Source organism: Myodes glareolus, chromosome 15, assembly GCF_982192425.1.
Source record: "Myodes glareolus chromosome 15, mMyoGla1.1, whole genome shotgun sequence".
Classification (NCBI taxonomy): Eukaryota; Metazoa; Chordata; class Mammalia; order Rodentia; family Cricetidae; genus Myodes; species Myodes glareolus.
In genome coordinates this window covers 49,483,883-49,503,468 of record NC_142040.1, presented here as the reverse complement: position 1 = coordinate 49,503,468, position 19,586 = coordinate 49,483,883, and the positions used below count along the sequence as shown (strand labels likewise).

Sequence of the window (19,586 nt, the reverse complement as noted above, 5' to 3'; positions counted from 1 at the left end):
CCTGAAATGTCATTAGGAAAGAGGAAAAAGCATGCACAGACACGAAGGCAAAGGTTTTTGCAATGACTAATTTTTCTGACATTGTTTTAAGATGTCCCATTAACTCAATTTCAGATTCTAAGACCTCATTCGTCGTCCACACGTACTAATCTATCACAATTCCCCTTCAGTTCCCTTTCTTTAGTGACTTTTAGGTGGTTTCCCAATGTGAACTGAACTTGTGTTAGCTGGCGAGGAGCAAGGTGTAATGTGCAGGTGGGCGGTTCTCCCAGCTTCTGGACCTGGGCAGAAGGGAACGCGTTGCCACGCTTCATGCCAGTTCCCAAAGTCGGTTTGGCTAAGGGCATTCCATTATAGAACCACAAAGAGAGGTCAAAAAATGTCTTTCAAACACCTGATCTGTAAAGACCAGATTGCATTTTAAGAAGAGAATGCAAATCCGCTCTCCGTGGACAAAGCGATCGGGTCTGAAGCGGCAGGAGGCGTGGTCAGACAGGGCGTTTCCAGGTTGTTCTGGGGAACTACGCTGGATGGACGGCTGTTCCAACACGTTTGTCTTGCTCTCAAAGCCGAAAGTTAACATGATCATAAGTTTGACCTAAGAGTTTGTCTTTTCAAGCAACTTTCTGACAGAGCCCGCTGGGTTGGGTCTCTCAGACATCACAGGTGACCCCGTGCCACCTGGCCCAGGGCACGGGGTCCCGGCTCCTCCCCTGTCCTTTGCAGAGTAGCGGGATGGTACTCTCTGGGCGCAGCTTTTCCTTTCCAGGCCTCTCCCACTTCCCTTCCCACCGGTCCGGCCCGCCCTGTCCCGAGAACAGCGCCCTGTTGCAGGGTCCCGATCGTTCCCCCCTGGGACCAGAAGGCAAATTCCTGCGGGTCCCATGAGTGCCAAAAGTGCTCAGCGAGACGGGAAATTGCAACAGTGCTGGCCCCTCGGGCCCCCCCTCCCCGAAGTAGCCTTCCCGTAACTCCCGCCCCTGGACTCCTGCCCCGCAGCTGATTCATAGCCGGGGCGCGGGGCCGCCTCCACACGCCGGGACAGACGTCCGCACCCGCGCCCCCGTGCCAGGCCGAAGAGCGGCCGGGCTCCGGAGCAGCTCACCAGACCGGTGAGTACTGGAGTCCCGCACCCTCGCGGACCGTGCGCCGTCTCCTTCCGCTTCCCCGATGGGAGAGCCCCGCGCTTCGGTGATCCGCAGACGCCTGGCTCCGTTCTGTCCTGTGCTGGTTTCTCCAACTCTCAAGTCACAAGAGGTGTGCCAGACAAGTGCCGCCTACCTAGTGGGTAACTCTAAAAGACCAGATCTTCTTGGAGTGCAAGTCCCTGGGGTATCTCGGAGTTCAGGCCTGCTTTGAGGCTGGCCGTCCTTTGAGCTCTCTCCAGTGGTTGGGGAAATGTTTACGGAGTTAGGATTTCCACTTGGGTCACATTGGTTTCTCCCTCAAAATAGCCTGTGGGAGTGATGACTGTCCCATCCTCTTGCATCCAACCCTTAACTCCTACACGGGGCGGGGGGAAGGTGGTCAGCGCTTTTGCACAGGTGGAGAGAGCAGGTACCTCTTCTCAAGCAGACTGGATGAACGATGCCCAGCTATACGCCCGGGTCGGTGTCTCTGAGACTAAGGAGGTAGCAGTGTGTGCTGAAATCAAAACCTGAGAACAGCGATTCCCTTTATCAGTTCTGCACTGGCCTCTGGTCCACCCATTCATTCATCGATGCTTCCACCTGTCCTGCCTGGCAAGTGAGTGACCAGAGAGGCCCAGGGACAGGGATTGCTTTCAGACACAGTTGAAAGAGGCATTTAAGTGCACTCTGCTGAAGAAATAAATAAAAAAAGAAAGAAAGAAACGCGGGGGGGGGGGGGCGGGGGGAAAGCAGCAAGAGGTCCAAACCCTGATCTAGATAGACCTGGATCTAGGCCAGGTTACTTTTTATGGCTTAGTTTCACTTTTCTTGTTTACATCATAATAATGCTTCCTGTTACTTTTGACCGAGAACTGTGTACTTCATTTTATCAATGAGGAAAACCGAGGTCCAGAGGGATGGAGTGACTGGATGGTGGACCAGTAGTTAAGTGACAGAGACATGATTTCACATCAGAGTCTCACAGCCTCTGTGCTGTACTTCCAATTCTACGGGTTCGTGGAGTGGATCTGGAGGTGACCAGAGCCATCCTGTTTCCATCCCCCTGCCCCCACCCGTTGTCACCTGCCTCTTCCCATCCCCAGTGCACAGGAGGGCCATGGGGGCTGATGTTTTGTATGCCTTTGTCACGAGAAAAGAACCGAGTCGGGAACATGGCTGTGGTTCTGAGTGACTGGGGACACTCACTGCCTTTGACAAGAGAAAGGTTTGTGGGACCTGGGCTGGGTGCTGCTGACTCTGGAAGGAAATCACAGTGTACCTTCTCCAGCTCATTTATGGGAACAGTAGGTTTTGGCCCTCTTCTCTGGACAGGAAACCTTTCTTTGCTGGGGGCGGGGGGAGCAAAACAAACAGAACACCGTGTGAGTCGGAAACAAAGCACACAGTTTATCAGGATCTTCTGAGAGCAAACCCCTCCCCAAAACACACGTCCTTGTCCCTACTTGAGGATTTCCTTCCCAGGGGCTGACCCCAGTTTCACAGTCTCTATTCCCCCCCCACACACACATTCTATGATCCTGACTCCCCAGGTTTTACCGACTTCACATTACATTTGATTGATGTAGTTTTGGAGTCACACAAACAGCAACCAACTGCTGTTATTCTAGCAGACAGGCAAGTGGATGCCATGACATGCAGGCTTTCCTCATCAGCTGTACCAGTCTAGACTGAACATGCAGCCTGGGGTATTGGCTTCTCTTTGTTGCGCCAAATACTGACCAAGAAGCCACTTAAGAAAGTAAAGGTTGGTTTGGGCTCATGGTTTGAGAGAATAGAGTTTACCATGTGGCAGCGGGTCACGTGTTGGCAGTTAGGAAGGGGAGAGAGAGGAATGCTGATGCCCCGCTGGGTTCTCTCCCTCAACCCAGTCTCTCTCTTATTTTCATACCATATGGGATGCCAGCCCTTGGGATAATATTGCCCACATTAATGACAGGGCAACCATCCCTTATCAGTTACCCCTTTCTGCAACACCCTGAACAGACACACCCAGAGATGTGTGTCCTGAGTGACTGTGAATTCAGTTGTGTTGTCCATGTGCATTAGCTCTCAGTGAGTTTATCACTCACCAGCTTGACACGCCAACATCACTTTTAAGTCATAACATATGATAAGTATCACTACAAGATATTTTTATTTATAAAGAGTTGAAAAACACCCATACAAGTTTTTGAAGTATCTTTAAATATGTAGATTTGCTATCTGTAGTGTACAGCTTCCTTCTTTACAATCCAAACTGGAAAGCTTTTTCCATATCTGTACATAGATCTTGTGCCAAGGGCTTCATGTTAACTCGAAGCAGAAACAGAACGGAATTTATCTACCCTTCCCCTTATTGATGGGTACTGTGCTTTAAGAAATTATTTACAGTTAGCAACAACGCCTCAAGGAAGATAGTACATTGGTCTTTGAACTCAAATGTGAGTGTTGTTGGGGAGTGGGGTCCCGGGAGAACTTTTGGGGGGCAACAGGCTTACCCCACACCTCTACTTCATAGATAAGTGTACAAGTCAATGGATGAAATTCTGACCCCTCACCAGGACTAACACAAAGAGATACATTTTCAAACTTGTAAGTGGGTGAGATCCAGTACAGCATTTTAATTTACATTTTGCTTAATTACTACTACAATTTAATGTCTCTATATAATTAAAAATCATTTGTGCTCTATAATGATCTGATCGCACCTTTATTCGTTCTGACATTGAGTAGGTTAATCCTATTCTTTAATAGATTTTTATTATTTTTATGTATGGGGGGGTGTGTTCATGCCACAGTGGGCAAGGGAAGGCCAAAGGAACGCTTAGGGGGGGTCGGTGGCCTCCTTCCACCATGGGGGTCCTAGGTAGGCACCTGTAGCCACTGAGCTATCTCTCTGGCTCCTGGCTGTTTTGTTTGGTCTTTAGGCATTTCAGGAACTCTGTCCTGTCCCAGATCTGGATACATTATCTGTGTGTAACAGATGATACAACCTCTTCTACCATAATAGTGCCTTTTCTCATTTTTGGTTTTTGGTTTTGGTTTTGGTTTTTTTTCGAGATAGGTTTCTCTGTAATTTTGGAGCCTGTCCTGGAACTAGCTCTGTAGACCAGGCTGACCTAGAACTCACAGAGATTCGCTTGCCTCTGCCTCCCGAGTGCTGAGATTAAAGTTGTGCACCACCACTGCCCGGCCTCTTTTCTCGTTTTCTTAAACTGTGGCATGAGACCCACATCATAGCAATTACCACCTAAGCCACTGTAAGGATAAAACTTGGCGCTACTGAGTGTGTTCACAGCTCTCCCGCATGTGACTCTGGAGTTCTTTCCAGTTTTCAAGATTTCAAGTCTGTGTCACGTAATGGTAGTCACCAGTTCCTCTCTCCCATTTTAGCATCAGCCAGTCCACTTTCTGTCTTTTCAACTGGGCCGGCGAAGGCCCATTATAAGAGTGAAGTCACACAGTATTTGTGTTTCTGTGACTGTCTCACTGAGTGTCATATTTTTAAAGTCCTGCTGTAGCAGCTCTTAGCGGTCCCTGCAATATTAGACTGGCGGCCTCCACTCTCTGAACATCCCATCTCCTTACTCACATCACTTCTGCCCTTATCTACCCATCTTCGGCTTGGAAACTTTCAATTCTTGTGTTGTCGGCACAATTTCATGATTTCTGTGTTTTGCCTAATTTGAGAAAGTCTTGGTCATCTAAATTAAATTCTCTTATTTCTACTAATTCTCTTGCTATTTTGGTTTTTAGATCATAACATTACACATCACATTTCTAAGAAAAATAAAGATACAACTTAATTTCTTTCTAAATTTTCAGATGATTGATCCTATTCATTTATTTAATGGTCTGTCATTTGAAGCTCAGTTTATGCCACCTGGGGAGGGGTATGTAAAACCAGACCCTACTATATAACCCAGGCTAGCTTTGAACTCACAACTCTCCTGCCCTCTTGGCTGCTGGGATTTCAGGCATGTACCATCATCACTCAAGATGAAATTTGGTTTTCATCATAAAATCGGTTCCCCTTCCTACAGGGCCCACCCCTGGACTGGGTTCTTTCCATTAGTCTTTTGGGGGGCCCCTTTCACATCAGTACTATGTCATTAAGTACTGGAGCTTAAATAGTAGGTTTTTAGAACTAAAATACATACTTGTACTTTTTTTCTAAAACGTATTTTAGAGACGCTTCTCTTACACTTTTACTTTGCATGTGAAGTTTCTAACTTGTCCAGTGAAGTTCCACCAGAATTTTTCCCGAGTTCACAGTTACCAGAAATGGTGCTTCCCTCATTGTCCATTTTAATATGAACCACAGAAGAGGCAAGGCCAGACGGGAAGGGGTTGAACTTTAGTGAGTCACTCACCTGGTTTCAAATACTGACTTTACAGCCGGTTAGTTGTGTCACAAGGCAAGCTACCTTCAACCTATTTTACCCTTAGTGTCCTCATTTGCCTCCAGGGGTAGTAACAGAATCTCTACCATAAGGCTTTTGGAAAATACAGCCTTTGCTATAAGCCATGTAGCAAGGGCCCAGAAAGGGAATTGCCTTCCTATACACACTGCCTGTGATTATTCTCACATTCTGCTGTATATCCTACTTTGGGCTGTTCTGAATGCTTTACTGAGAAGGAACTAACCAGCCCTTGCCTCTGTTTACTGCTAGTTGTAGACAGATGTTTCTTTCCCACCTGCTAGTTCCTAAATAACCACATGGAGACTTCTTATTAATTATAAATACTCAGTCAATAGCTCAGGCTTATTACTAGCTAACTCTTACAACTTAAATTAACCCATTTATATTAATATACATTTGTCACATGGTATTGTCTCTTTTGCATCTTGCACCTCCTGTTTCCTCTCTGTGTCCGGCTGGTGACTCCTCTGATTCCACCCTTCTTTCTTCCCAGTGTCCTTAGTTTGGTTTTCCTGCCTAACCTTATCCTGTCCAACTATTGGCCAATCATCATCTTTATTAAACCAATCACAGCATATTTTATACAGTGGTTTTTTATTATTTATTTATTTCCCTTTCCTTATTTTTAATTAGATTTTTTTTTTAAAAAATTTTAATCCAATCCAAATTCCCACTCCCTCCCCTCCTCTCATTCCCTCCACACATCCTCCCACCCTACCCCTTCTAGTCCTAAGAGAGGGTAAGACACTTTGTTTGTGGAAATTCCAAGCCCTTCCCTACTACATCTAGGCTGAGCAAGGTATACATTTAAAAAGAATATGATACCAAAAAGCCAGTACATGCAGTAGAGATAAATCCCAGTGCCACTGCCAGTGGTCCCTCAGTCTTCCCCAGCCATATAACTGTCAACCTCATTCAGAAGGACTAGTTTGGTCCTATGCTTGTTCCTTCCCAGTCCAGCTGGGGTTGGGGTACAGAAGGTTATTCCATAGATAGTGTTCTAGGAAATACAAATATGTAGCTGTAATACTGCTCCTCAAACAACCTCATGCTGCTCAATCACCTGAAGATGTGGTTTTTCTTTGCAGATTTTTCTATTAAGTCTAAATTTTGACCTGGATTTTTCACTCCTAATAAGCAGTAGCATGGTTTCCATGGTTTCCAACAAGCTATCAGCTGGTGTCAGTCCTTAGTCCATACTTTCAAGTATACAGTCTTTCAGTGCGGTTTTAAATTACATTGCAAGTGATCATACTTTCTACTCGTATGTGATTGACATGATGTATGTGTTTTCTTTGACTGTTACATGGTAGGTGCTGAGGACATAGCTCAGTCATTAAGCATTTGCTGAGAAAGAATAAGGACCCGAGTTTGATCCTCAATACCCATGTAATATAAAACAAACAAAGAAAAAATCCAGTCATGGTAGCAAAGGCTTCTAATTGCAGTGCTGGGAAAATAGAAACTGGCAGATTCCCCAAGACTCACTGGCCAGCTGTCCTAGCCTAAACCATCTAACCTCTGCTTCTAATGAGAGACCCTATCTCAAAACATAAGGTGGGCAATTACTAAGGAATGACACCCAAGGTTGGCTGCTTGTCTCCACACACATGTGCATACACATTCTCATATGTAACCATGAAAACATCCACAGAATTACATGCCAAAGAACTAAACTAAAATTAATTTAACTTCACATATAAATTCAACATCTCTTCATCAGAAGGATGGCAATATGTGTTTCTACTCAGGACACTAGCTACCTTTTGCAATTGGAATGCATTATTTTAGTATCTGCATCCAAGGTCTAGGAGGTCACAAATATTAAGCATAACAACTAACACCATCCTAGACTTATCCAGGCTATAAAATTTGCTAATCTCTTTCAGATCTGCTCAGTTGTCATGGATTAAAATAGAATCAGAAAATAAAGTTAACTAATCGAGTCTCCTGGAGTATATAGTGCAAATGTGAAAATAATAGAATTCTCACTGCTTTTGCAAGTATAAACACATGTGCACACCCGTATACACGCATACACACACCTTAAAGAATGCTTTATGTTACAGGACCATGTTATTTGAAAAAGACATTTGTAATTTCTTCCATCCCAACTCCTTCCTTCTATTCAAGTTCTACATTTGTTAGTGTGAATAGGTAGGTGTTGCCTTTCAGGGCAGTTTGAATTTTTTAGTTAGAAGACCAAAAGATAGTAAAACGTATACAGAGGCATTGCGGTGGCTTGAAAATATGATCCCCAAAGGGAGTGGCACTATCAGGAGATACTGCTTTGTTGGAGTAGGTATGGCCTTGTTGGAGAAAGTGTGTGACTGTGGGGGTGGGCTTTGAGGTCCTGTATATGCTCAGGATACTGCTCAGTGTCATAGACCACTTCCCGTTGCCTTCTAGTTAAGATGTGGCCAGAGCCATATCTGCCTACATGTCGCCATGCTTCTTGACATGATAATAATGGACTGAGTCTCTGAAACTGTTAAGTGAGCCACCTCAACTAAATATTTTCCTTTATAAGAGTTGCCTTAGTCATGGTGTCTCTTCATAGCAATAGAAACCCTAACTAAGATAGGTTCTTATGAAGGACAAAACAGAATGGAGAGGGACTATCAGACCAATGTCTACCTGGCACCTGTGTAAGTGGGGAAGAGGAAAGGTGGGGAGGACCTCTTTATGCCACAAAGCAGTTCTGTAAATAAAAGTTTCTGCTCTACCCAGTCCTGCAGCCATTCAGTCACAAAGAAACACACAGAGGCTTATATTAGTTATAAACTGTTCGGCTACTGGTCAGGCTTATTACTAACTAGCTCTTACAACTTAAATTCACCCATAATTCTTATCTATGTTTAGCCATGTGGCTTGGTACCTTTTCTCAGTAAGGTATTCTCATCTTGTTTCCTCTGTGTCTGGCTTAGGACTGTGTTTCTCTGCCTCTCCTCTTCCCAGAATTCGCCTAGTGTGGCTGCCCTGCATCAACTTCCTGCCTGGCTACTAACTGGTCAATCTGTGTTTTATTAAACCAATATGAGTGACAAATCTTTACAGAGTACAAAAGCATTATCCCACAGCATTTCCCCTTTTTTCTTATCAAAACAAGACCCTGCATTTAATCTCCTTTATTTAGCTTTTTTCTTGACCATTTATCAGTAACAACTTGTAACCAACACACGAAACAAAGAAAAACTTCCATAATCCATTTTTGGGGAATGTGGGCATAATTTTCTAGGCTACTTCCTGCTGATTGAGTGTGCTAATAACCTTATGGGGACCCAAAGAAAATTTAGGATTTTGGTTGAGTCCTGACTGGAGTATTCTGTGAGGCTGGATCATCTCAGTCAGTAGTCTTGGAGCTGTTCTGGATGTAGAACTCAAAGGAAACTTCAAGAGAGATGCTCTGAAATGTTGAGTCATCTGGGCCACAGTTCTCAGAAAACTTTTGCTGGACTGTGGGGAGACCTGTTGAAGTTGCTTTTCAGGGTAGTTCATTGGAGGGAAAGGTTTAGTTAGCTTCATCATTAGACAGTGTTGACTATGTGGATGCTGTCAGTCATGGTGTCCATATGTCAGGTCTACTGGGAAGGAATTCTGAGCAGCCATGTTTCTCCTGTAGAGATGTTCTGTGCAAACACTATTCTGAAACTCACTTTTCCACTTAGTATTTTGTAACATTTTTTTCATGTCAACACATGTGCCTAGTTTATCCTCCTCAAACACCATATAGTTTCCCTTTGTGGAGATGCACAGTATTTAAAATTTCTGGCTCCTTTGAGGGGGTATTTGATATATTTATATTATTTGTAGGATAACCCTAGTAATAGAATTATAGATTAGTTCTGAATTAAAGAAAATGCACACTGAAATCTAATAGATACAGCCAAACACACTTCTGCAAGGTTGTCCTCATTGATTCTTAATGAGCTGTGATGTTTATTTCATGGATGCTTACCATTTAGTGGTATTGAGAGCATCTTTATTTCTGACAATTTGATGTTACACAGACATTTGCATATACAATGACTGCTTGGGTTTGTTTGTTGTAACGGTTCTGAGACAAGGTCTCAGTTCATAGTCTTGGCTGCTGTGGAGCTTGCTAGTTAGATCAGGCTTGCCCCACACTTGTGGTGCTCCTCCTGCCTCTGTCTCCCAAGTGCTGGTGTAACCGGCATCATTACTGTTTTAAGCTGACTTCCATTAATCTGAGTAATCTTTCTTAATTTCTTTTTCTTTTTTAGTATGTGCATTTTCTTCTTCTTCTGATTACATATTTGTATTTTTCATAGCTATTTGCCTTTTAATCTTACTTTTAGCAGATTTTTTTATATCGGGAACAGTGACTCCTTGCCATATATCCTTAGTTGGTATTAATTCTTAAAAATTACATAGTTGAGATAGCAGCCTTTGTCTTTACTGCATTGGGGTTTCACATTATGACTTCTAGATTGCACAAAAATCTCAGCAATGTTTTACTAAGGTGCCTTTTGTGGTTTGTATCTTTGTATCTATCTGGAATATATTTTGCTTGAAGGAATAAAATAGTAACAATAATGATAAGCCTTACTGGATTTACTATGTGAGGTCACTCTTAATCCCACTAACCCTCCTGACTATTTACTAAGACAGGCTCTTTCATTCTCACAGAAGAGGCAGTCAAAGAGTTAGCGCTTGATTGTACAGCCACTAACTACCAAAGTCTAGCATGACCCTGAGTCTCCTATCACAGTTCAGTACATGCTGGACACCCCATGATGTCCAGGTTATTGCTCCAGTATCACTTATAGGAACAGTATCTCTTCCCAAATGGTTTGTATGACCTTTAGTATGTGTGAAATTTCTGCATCGCTTTGGATCAAGAATATTCTTTGCGTTTGGTTTTATCATTCCTTTGGGATTTACCTAGCAATCAGAGAGTAAGCTTTAGCTGAAGTGGAGGTCACACCTCCCCGAAGTAATGTTGTACAGGAACCATTTCAGCTCCTTATGTCAGGATTTGATTTATGGACTTGGCGGACACGTGTTATCCCTTGGAGGGATGCAAAGTTAGGATGGAGAAGAAATGCTAGCACCTTCAGGAGACGTTTGTCCCGGAGCCTAAGGGAAGGGAACTGGAGGGAAACTGTGAGACATCAGTCTTATTACAGAAATAATGAGGACCCTGAAGAGGGGCTCGGCAATCCTACTGGCAGTGCCCTGGAGGAAGGAAACGATGGAGAACTGTCCCTAAATGCCTGCCACTCTGCACGTCAGCACAGAGCTCCTGGAATTGGTTTCCAGTTTGTCCTCATTGAGGTTGAAAACGATCCTTGCCATGATTTCAATTTTTAGAAATTTGTTGAGACAAGTGGTCTACCATATAACCTCTTGGAGCCTGTTCAGTTCTAAAACCAGAACTTTTTCAAACACACACACACACACACACACACACACACACACACACACACCATCCACAAACATCCATTAGTGGCATTTACATATGATAGCCATAGGTCACCCAGCCAGTTTTGAATAATTTGGCAACACACCCAGGTTTGGGGAAACAACCGACTGCTGGCTGTTGCAATGTCTCATGAGGATCCTCTGTGGTAGGGAAACTTCCCAGGAACACATACTTTAGTCCTGACTGAGCCAGAAATTCTGGTAAGGGAAGGCCCACCACGAGTTCCTTAGAAGTGCACTTTATTACGCCTATAGCATTCACCCTGACGGACATTCAGAGGACCTTCGGGGGAAAACAGGAGTTTGCACAGAAGATTTGAAGAGCAGGGAGGACATTCAAAGAACACAGTGAAGCGAGTAAGATTTTCACAGAGGGATATTAGGTTGATCTACACTGAATGGAGCCCAGAGACGGGGAAAGATATGGAGAGACAGGAGCGGATGGATGAGTAGAGTGTAGATTACAAAAGAGTTGGCACCTTTCTCTCCACCTCCCCAGCCCCAAGTGTGCCAAAGGTTATGAACTGGGCAAATATGATGGCAGAAAAAAAAAGGCCTGAATGGGAGTTAATTTGTGTTTTCATTAAAAATAAGTTGAAAGCAAAGAAGAGGGAGTAGAGGGAAACAGGTACTCATTTTTCTTCATTTCCCAGATGGGTGGCAGGCATGTCTTGGGACTCTGGTGCACAGTGCGTCTTAGACTCAGATCTGCTCTCTCTAGTGGCACAAAGATGCGAGAAAGAACAGACTTGGAGAAGGACACAGGCGGGCAGACAGACACACCCCTCTCTGCCTTCCTTCTCTTACCGGAAATCAGGAGTGGAACGCTGCTTGCTCACTGAGAGCCGCAGCTTCTGAGGCTGCTGGGTGAGTTTGAGGCTGGGTGCCTGGACACCGTGTGTCCTGAGCAATGAGAAATTTCTGCTCCTTGGATAGGTACTGATCTACCAGCCCACTCACAGCCCTCATCCTTGAGAGTGCTGGGAAACCAAGCTTACCCAGGGTTTTCATTTTTCTCTGTATGGTGCCTGTGTGACCCGAGAAGATAGTGTAGGCTGTGGAGTATCCCAAAGCTCTGGGCTTGAACTTGTCCTTTTTCCGTCTTTATTTCTGTCTTGATAATCACATAGTCTTATGCGCAGCTGACATTTTTCTACTGATGGACAGGAAATCCATGTGTTCAGCTGGCTGCTTAGGTTCTTTTCTTGTTGATCAAATAAGCATCTTAAATTTCTATCTGGAGCTGAGAGCTTTTGATAGAGGCTCCCAATCCATCCAGCCCAGTCTTCTGCCTTGCTAAATGGTGATTCTCCAAAGGGCTTGAGCCAAAATTCTTGATATTTCATTTGGTCACCACCCATGGTTCGTCAGCTCTGCCTCTGAAATCGCTTGCTGACCCCACCACACCACGCTACCTCCACCATCCTAACCCTGTCCTTAGTTTTCATCCAGACTGTTGACTCCGACTTCATGTCTCCTTCCACTTCTGCTTCCCCCTTTCTTTCTGCATCTCTGAACTCTGTGCCCTGTGCATCAGCTCAGTATAGCTCTGTGAAATCTTTCCAGGGATTTTCCATGGCAGTTCAAGCTATACAAATACAATGCTTACTCTTTCTCCTCTATGCTCCAAAGACGCTCAGTCTCATCTCTGGGCTTCCTCCCACTCTTCCCCTCCCCTCAGCCACACCTGCTTCCTTTTGGTCCTTGAATCTTCTGGGTACTCTCCGTCTTCACGATCCCATCAAGAAACAGTTGGCATTCTCAGGCTAGCGTAACTGGAGAAGGCTCTATTACCCTGCATAATGCTGTCCTCCTGGGTTTGCAAGTAAGTGGCGTCCATTTCTCCACACACTGTTAGCCTCTGGCTGTTGGATGATTATTCCTGTGTGGTTTCTGAAGAAACTGTCTACTGAGCCCCTGAGATGTCACAGCTGCCAACTCCCTTTCTGCCAGTTTTCAGGAACTTTATTGATTTTTCCAGGAGGATCCCAGGCAACAGTGAAGACTTACGGCCCATGGTCCTTGGGCTGATGGTGGCCATCTAGGGAAGACACTGCAAACTATGCAGGGGTCCTCTATGTCCACAGAGAGTGTATTCTAAGACCCCCAGGAGACAGCCCTAAGCAATGGTAGACCCACACTTTGTATGTGCTGTCTTTTTCCTGTGTTGTGCCCGATTGTACAGTAAGACACTGGCAGCCCCAGCAACAGAGCAAGCGTGGCAACAGACTGCAGTAGAAGCCATTTGAAGCTTAATAGCTCAGTGGGCAGGGGCCCTGGTTGCCAAGCCTAACAACCTGAGCTTGAGCCAGGAGTCTGCATGGTGGAGCCTGTCCTCTGACCTCCACATGTGCACCCCAGCGTGAGCATGTATGCGCACACACACATGCGCGCACATACACAACACACACTCAGTAAATAAATACTTGTAAAAGTATGTAAACTTTCTAATTATTTCTGGAACTTTCCCAGTTGTATTGTCAGACAGTGGCTGGCTGAGGAAAGCCAAAAGATGATGATATGGCAGAAAGGGGGATTACTATAGCCTGAACTCAGGTGAGGACAATGACCTCTGGGTCACAGTCGCTGCCTGTCTGGTGTGTATGAGACGGTGGGCCTCAGGTATGACAAGAAATCAGAAGCCCCGCTGTTGCTCTTTCTCAGGATTCTCAGTCCAACAGGTATGAGAGAGCAGAGGGTGGGAACTGCAGACACCCTGCTCGGATACCAACTTGGTGGTCTTCTGTGAATGCTGTGTTTTCTGTTTGCATTACCTGGTGACCTTTACCCCCTGATTTCTACTTACCATTACTTCTGGTTTTCTCTGCCGGGCATTTCTCTGCCCCATGACTTTAACTTTTTGAGGTAACGTCATGTGTTTAGAAACATTTTTAATAGCCCAGTCATAGAGAAACCATTTGGTGTGCACATCAGTTTCAGAGCCTTCTTCTTTCAGACAGTGGCATGAAATTTCCTTCCCACGGTGGCCCCTTTGTGTCCCAAGAGTTAGTGGGAGGAGACAGTGGCAAGTGCCTGGACCCAGGCTGAAGTCACTCTCAACAGAATGGCAAACGTTTCCCAAAGGGCCTCTTCCTATGCTCCCCTGGTGTGTACATACACACACACACATGCACGCACACTCGGTTTCTCCTTGAATTAGCTCTCCCCCTGGTTCTGGCATTCAGTCAGACTATGCAGTTGTAAGCAGAGATCAGGTGCAAATGGACTGTTATTTTGCCAAGAGTAGAAAACAGAGCAGAAAGGCTGCCTACGACTCCAGAGCGCAGGCACAGGCATGGTGACTACCGTAGAGTCGTTTACTTTAGCCACCTCTTGTCTGTGCAGTGGTTTTTTACCTGTAAGACCCTGTGTGAAAATGAATGGAGACAGTGGCAGTGGGATCTCATAAACAGACTCCCAGAATTTCTAGCTCTGGGTTAACTCAGGGCAACAGGACAAGGGCAGAAACGGGATTTCTATGAACCGTTCTGTACGCCTCCCTGCTGACTCAGAGTCCTAAAGAGAAAAGTGAGGATTAATGCTTCCCCTGACTAATGGGTTTGCTATTAAATTAGGAAGGAATTGGTCTTTTTGAGGTCATCTAGTCTTTCTCTCTCTCTGCCCTCAGATTGTCCTCCGTTCAAATCACCTTATGAATCAGTGGAAATCGTTTGGCCTGCAATTTGCAATTCTTTTCAGAGGCAAAATACCAAAACAAAATTAAAAAGAAAAAAAAAAACCCACCAGAACCAAAACAAAACGGAAATGGTATTAAACAATGAGAATGACTGTCCAGGAGTATGTTAACTTTTCCCAGGTTGAATTGCAGTGAGAGGAAAAGGGGCGCATGAAGATGGCTTGCGGGTGAATTCAGGTTTTTTAATACATTGGTTAAAATTTTAATAACTTGTTTATTTTACTTTTTGTGTAGCTATTTTGCCTGCGCATGCGCCTGTGTGCCTTACGTGTGCCCGGTGTCCGCAGAGGCCAGAACAGGGTGTTGGAGCCCTGGGACTGGAGTTATAGATGGTTTTGAGCCACCAAGTGTGGGTGCTGGAAATGAAACCCAGGTCATCTGCAAGGGCACAAGGCCTCCCAACCTCTGAGGCATCGCTCTAGCCTCTCACGTGATTAATTTAAACTGAGACCTTTTGGGATTATATTTGTTCTTTTCAATCTGTGTTTGTTTGGTTTGGTTTTTCATTTTTAACTTTTTTTTTTTTTTTTTTTTTTGCCTTACTGGCTTTGCTCGGATGAATCAAACGAACTGGCTGATCACTGAGCGCTTGCCACCAAGCCTTAGAAACCCACCACAGAGGAAGTCTTCGAGGCCCACACAGGTCCCCTGAGGCCCAGGCTTCCGACTCTATCAGCTGTGCCTCACTTATGACCTGAGGAGCATTTCGCGAGACAGGAAATGTGAATTCTTCCTCCAAAGGCAGATGACATGGATCCAAGGGGTGAAAAAGGACCCTGACCATAGCTGGCCTGAGAAAGCAACTAGGAGTTAAAGATTAAATAAATAAAAATTCCCTTTCTTGTAATTTATCTTTTGCAGACAGTCAGACCAATGGCTTTCTCCGTGGTCCTTCATCCTGTCTTCCTCTTGGCAGTGCTACCCCTGAGAGCATCCCCAGCTGCAGGTAAGAAGCCGAAACAGAAGTAAAGAACATATAAGGATGAACCAACCAGTGCATTGGAGAAAAGTTAAGCAATTTCTTTTCCCTCGGAGTTGGTGATTAGCTCACATGAAGTGCGGTAAATCTCTGGAAGTCACAGTTGCCTTGGGCGTGCCCTCCCTCATCCTGAGGGCACCATTAGTAAGTCCAATACTTCGCCTTGGTTTCCTGCTCGGTGCTCTGCTCATCGGTGTGGTTGTCAGTGGAGCTGAGACCACGGAGCTTCAGGATTGCTCTGTTTCATGGAGACCGTTGCCAAGGTGTTTCGTTCCAAACCCTGCTGGGCAAGATGGAACAGCCCAGACTAGTTCTCGTGGCTGGGTTAGAACAAATTCCCATGCCCCTTAGTCACGCTTGCCAAGAGCTGTTAGGCTTATAAAATATAGCTAAAAAGCAATCATAGCCTGGAAGGCAGTAGAAACTCTCTCAAGTGTGTAATATTGGAAGTGCTGAAATCTGCTTACTGTCAAAGAAATAGTGTTTGTCAATTAGCTGTCCCCAGAAGACCACAGTTTAGAGTAAGTCAACTCTGTCAATGTGCAAGCATGTGAATATTTTATCAAATGTGTATGGATACTTTATTACTTTGAACTTACTTAAACATAGATCCTTAGACTTGAGAAAGTTTCTATTGGCTCATAAGTTTCTCCTGCTTTTGTCCATATTGTATAAAACCTTACATTTTTTTTCTTCCTGTATTATTCTTTGCTGTATTTGCTTTCTAACAAAGAGTGCAGATACAATCCCGTGCATGGAAAGCGACATTTGCAAAGAGTATGCCTAGAAACCTTCATTTATCCTAGATCTGCAAGGAAAGAAAAGTGGATATTTCAGTTCTGCTAATAGGCTCAAGTTCTGCCTCACGCCGTTTAGACCCAGCCTTGGTTTCGGCATGTGGGGATATGCTATTTCTCCTGGCTTCTTACACAGCAGCTAGCTGAGTTCCTCCATAAGCTGAGTTGCCAGCTGACGGGGCTCTCTTCCTGGTGGCGTGCGTAGCTCCCTTAGTCTGCCTTGCGACTGGGGTCAAGCACACTGTAACTGATTCGGGAGGCTGAGCATGGAGAATGTTCAGGCTCAGGTCAGAGCCCCTGGTTCGGAGACAACCTAACACACCACGTCCTCATGGGGAGGCACCCCCTCCCCCCAGCATTCGCAACGCTTTTGCCAATTTGTTCCCCGCAGCAGAGTCTCATGATGTGACTCGACTGTTCACGGCGTGTCTTCTGCATGTGACACATACTGCTCTCGCGTCAGCCTTTGCGGCTCCGTTTCTACTGTTTAGATCAAACATGTTTCCCTAATTTCCTGGCAACCCGATTTCCATTTCTGCCTCTTTACAAAACAGGTAGATCTTTGTCTTCCTCAGAGCTGTGGGGATTTTTTTCCGTGTCTACTGCCCACCACACCTCCACTCACGCTAGTGAGGGCACCACTCGATCAACTAACTAGGCTCAGGTCAGAGACTGCATGTCAAACAACCTGAGCCAACTTCTTCCAAGCCATAGGACATAGGTAAGACCCTTCAGTTAGCCCCAGCCATGTTTCCATCAGCCAGAGGAGTTGACCACAGCATTCTGATGTGTTCTTTTCTCTTTGAGGTTATACATAAGAAAAATTGTAAATATGTGGAGATTTTTAATTTTTTTACATTCATTGAGGTGTGCATGTGTGTGCGTGTCTATGTGCATGCATGAACATGTGCACACACATATAGGAGTTATGTGCATACGCATGTCACAATACATGTGTGGAGGACAGAAGACAGATTGTGTGACTCTGTCTCTCCCTCCACCTTGTGGGTTTCAGGGATAGAACTCAGGATATCAGGCTTGGCCACAAGCTCCCTTTCTCACAGAGACACCTTGCTCTCCTCCAATATACATTGTAAAAAAGTTTAAATCATGTTGTACAGAGAAAAACACAAATACATATATGCATGTATACAAACAGGGAATAATCTGTCTCCAGGGGATTTTTTTTTAAATTTAAGCCATTAAGTAGGATGAATGTTTCCTTCTGATATTAGATGTTTCTGGAATCATGTTGTTTTTAAGAACTATTACATGGTATCCCTTTCTGGGAATTAACCACACAGTATTTCCTCCAGAAGTATTAGGGCTTGTCAGAGAAACCGTGGGGAAAATGGGACAGTGTCTGTGACTAAGCCCAGAATGGAGTCTCCAATAGCCTCCTGAGCCACACTTCCGGGTCATGACATGGGAGTGGGCCTGGGAGCCAAAATCCCTGGGTCTGGTCTGGTTTGAGCCTTGGCACGGGCATCCACCTCCACTTTTAACCTCAACTAGCTTCTGTGAAAAGTCAGCAAGACTGGATTTATTAATCCCCACAGTACCTTTGACCTCCTTGGCTTCACCTCGGAGTTTTGGTTCTCCCCCCCACCCCACATTACTTCTCACTAATGTTACTCAAGGACCTGAGTCGTTCCACATTTGCTGATAAGGTAGACTAATTTCAGGAGCTTCCCCTTTGTTGAAACAACATAGGACAACTGGGTAGAGCTTCCAGAAATATGGTGAGACAGGAGCTGACTCATTCATGTGTCGATCAAATGTAGAATATCTATACTCACTGTGTGTTGCTAATCTTGATTTCCCTGAGCTAAGTAAGACTTCGTCACTCTTGTTTCGGGCCACAGCCCTCAGCAGAAAAGCAGCCTATGACAACCTGATGTCATCAGGGGTGAGAAAAGCCATGGATTAGGCAGACAGAGAGAGAACATGAGAATTATTTACTTTCAAGTCATCATGACAAAACCCTTGAAAAAGGCAGCCGAAGGAAGGATGAGACACAGTCAATGTAGCTGGTCACATTGCATCGGTAGCCCTGGGAGGCAACCTTCTAAAACCAAGTGTGATTTCCCCCCTTTAGCGTGGATTTTAGCTCTGATCGAATTTCCACTAGCGTGTTAGTTAGACCTAATTACTTCTTCTTAGTTCTACCACCTTTGGCCATCCCCACACTAGAACCACATTTCTGAGAATCTCTGTTGGACACTCAAACCATACACAAACCACAGAGTAGTTGGAAGAGGGCCGCTTGTTAGTTCCTGGCTGCCCGGCTAGCTTAGACCCAAAATAATCACACAGAAACTGTATTATTTAAATCACTGCTTGGCCCATTAGCTCTAGCTTCTTATTGGCTAACTCTTACATCTTAATTTATTCAATTTCTAGTAATCTGTGTATCAGCCCGTGGTTGTGGCTTACTGGCTAAAGTTCCCAGTCTGTCTCAGGTGGCGCATCCATGACTTCTCTCTGACTCTGTCCTTCTTTCTCCCAGCATTCAGCCTAGCTTTCCTGCCTACCTAAGTTCTGCCTTGCTATAGGTCCAAAGCAGTTTCTTATTCATTAATCATAATCACAGTGCACAGAGGGGACTCCCACATCACATTGTGGAAGAATTTAAATCAAAACACATGATTTAAGTTTGACAATTTGGTGACAATGAAGTTGACAGGATTCTAAAATCTCAGCTTTTTATTGTTTCTTTATCATTACCATGTATCATAAAAATTTTTATTGAGTTAACAGTCACATAACATAAAATTAAGTTAATAAATTAATTAAATTAATTAATAAAATGAATTATCTTTAAGGTTACAGTGAATCATTAATCAGTGACATTTAATATATTACTGTAACTATCTTGGTTGGAGGGAAGATATTTTAAATTTGTGCCCTTCCCTTAATCTGTCAGATTATTTAACTCCCAAGGAATTGGAATTTCCCTGGGAGTCAGAGGGCAGAAGAAAGAAAAGGCTGAAGCCCAGTGTCTTCCAGAGGAGGAACTTTTTCCTAAGAAGAGGTTTCCCAACTTCCTTGAGGGAGAGACTGGTGTACCAGGTTTCTTCTTTTGGGCCAACAACCAGCTCCCAAGTCATGACA

General features: G+C 44.6%; 1 protein-coding gene across 2 annotated transcripts in view; it reads left to right on the top strand.

Annotated features, from left to right (window-relative positions):
• Osmr (oncostatin M receptor) overlaps positions 1–19,586 on the top strand; it is a 75,046-nt gene that overhangs the window by 12,514 nt on the left and 42,946 nt on the right. Inside the window, exons 1-2 of one of the 2 annotated variants that reach the window (XM_087896913.1) lie at positions 742–1,112; positions 15,558–15,642. In XM_087896913.1, coding sequence (XP_087753039.1) covers positions 15,570–15,642 — 73 coding nt within the window. In that variant the 5' untranslated portion in view covers positions 742–1,112; positions 15,558–15,569. Of the gene's footprint in view, positions 1–741; positions 1,113–15,557; positions 15,643–19,586 lie in introns of those variants that run through there. The other variant, XM_087896914.1, reaches the window with a different exon arrangement.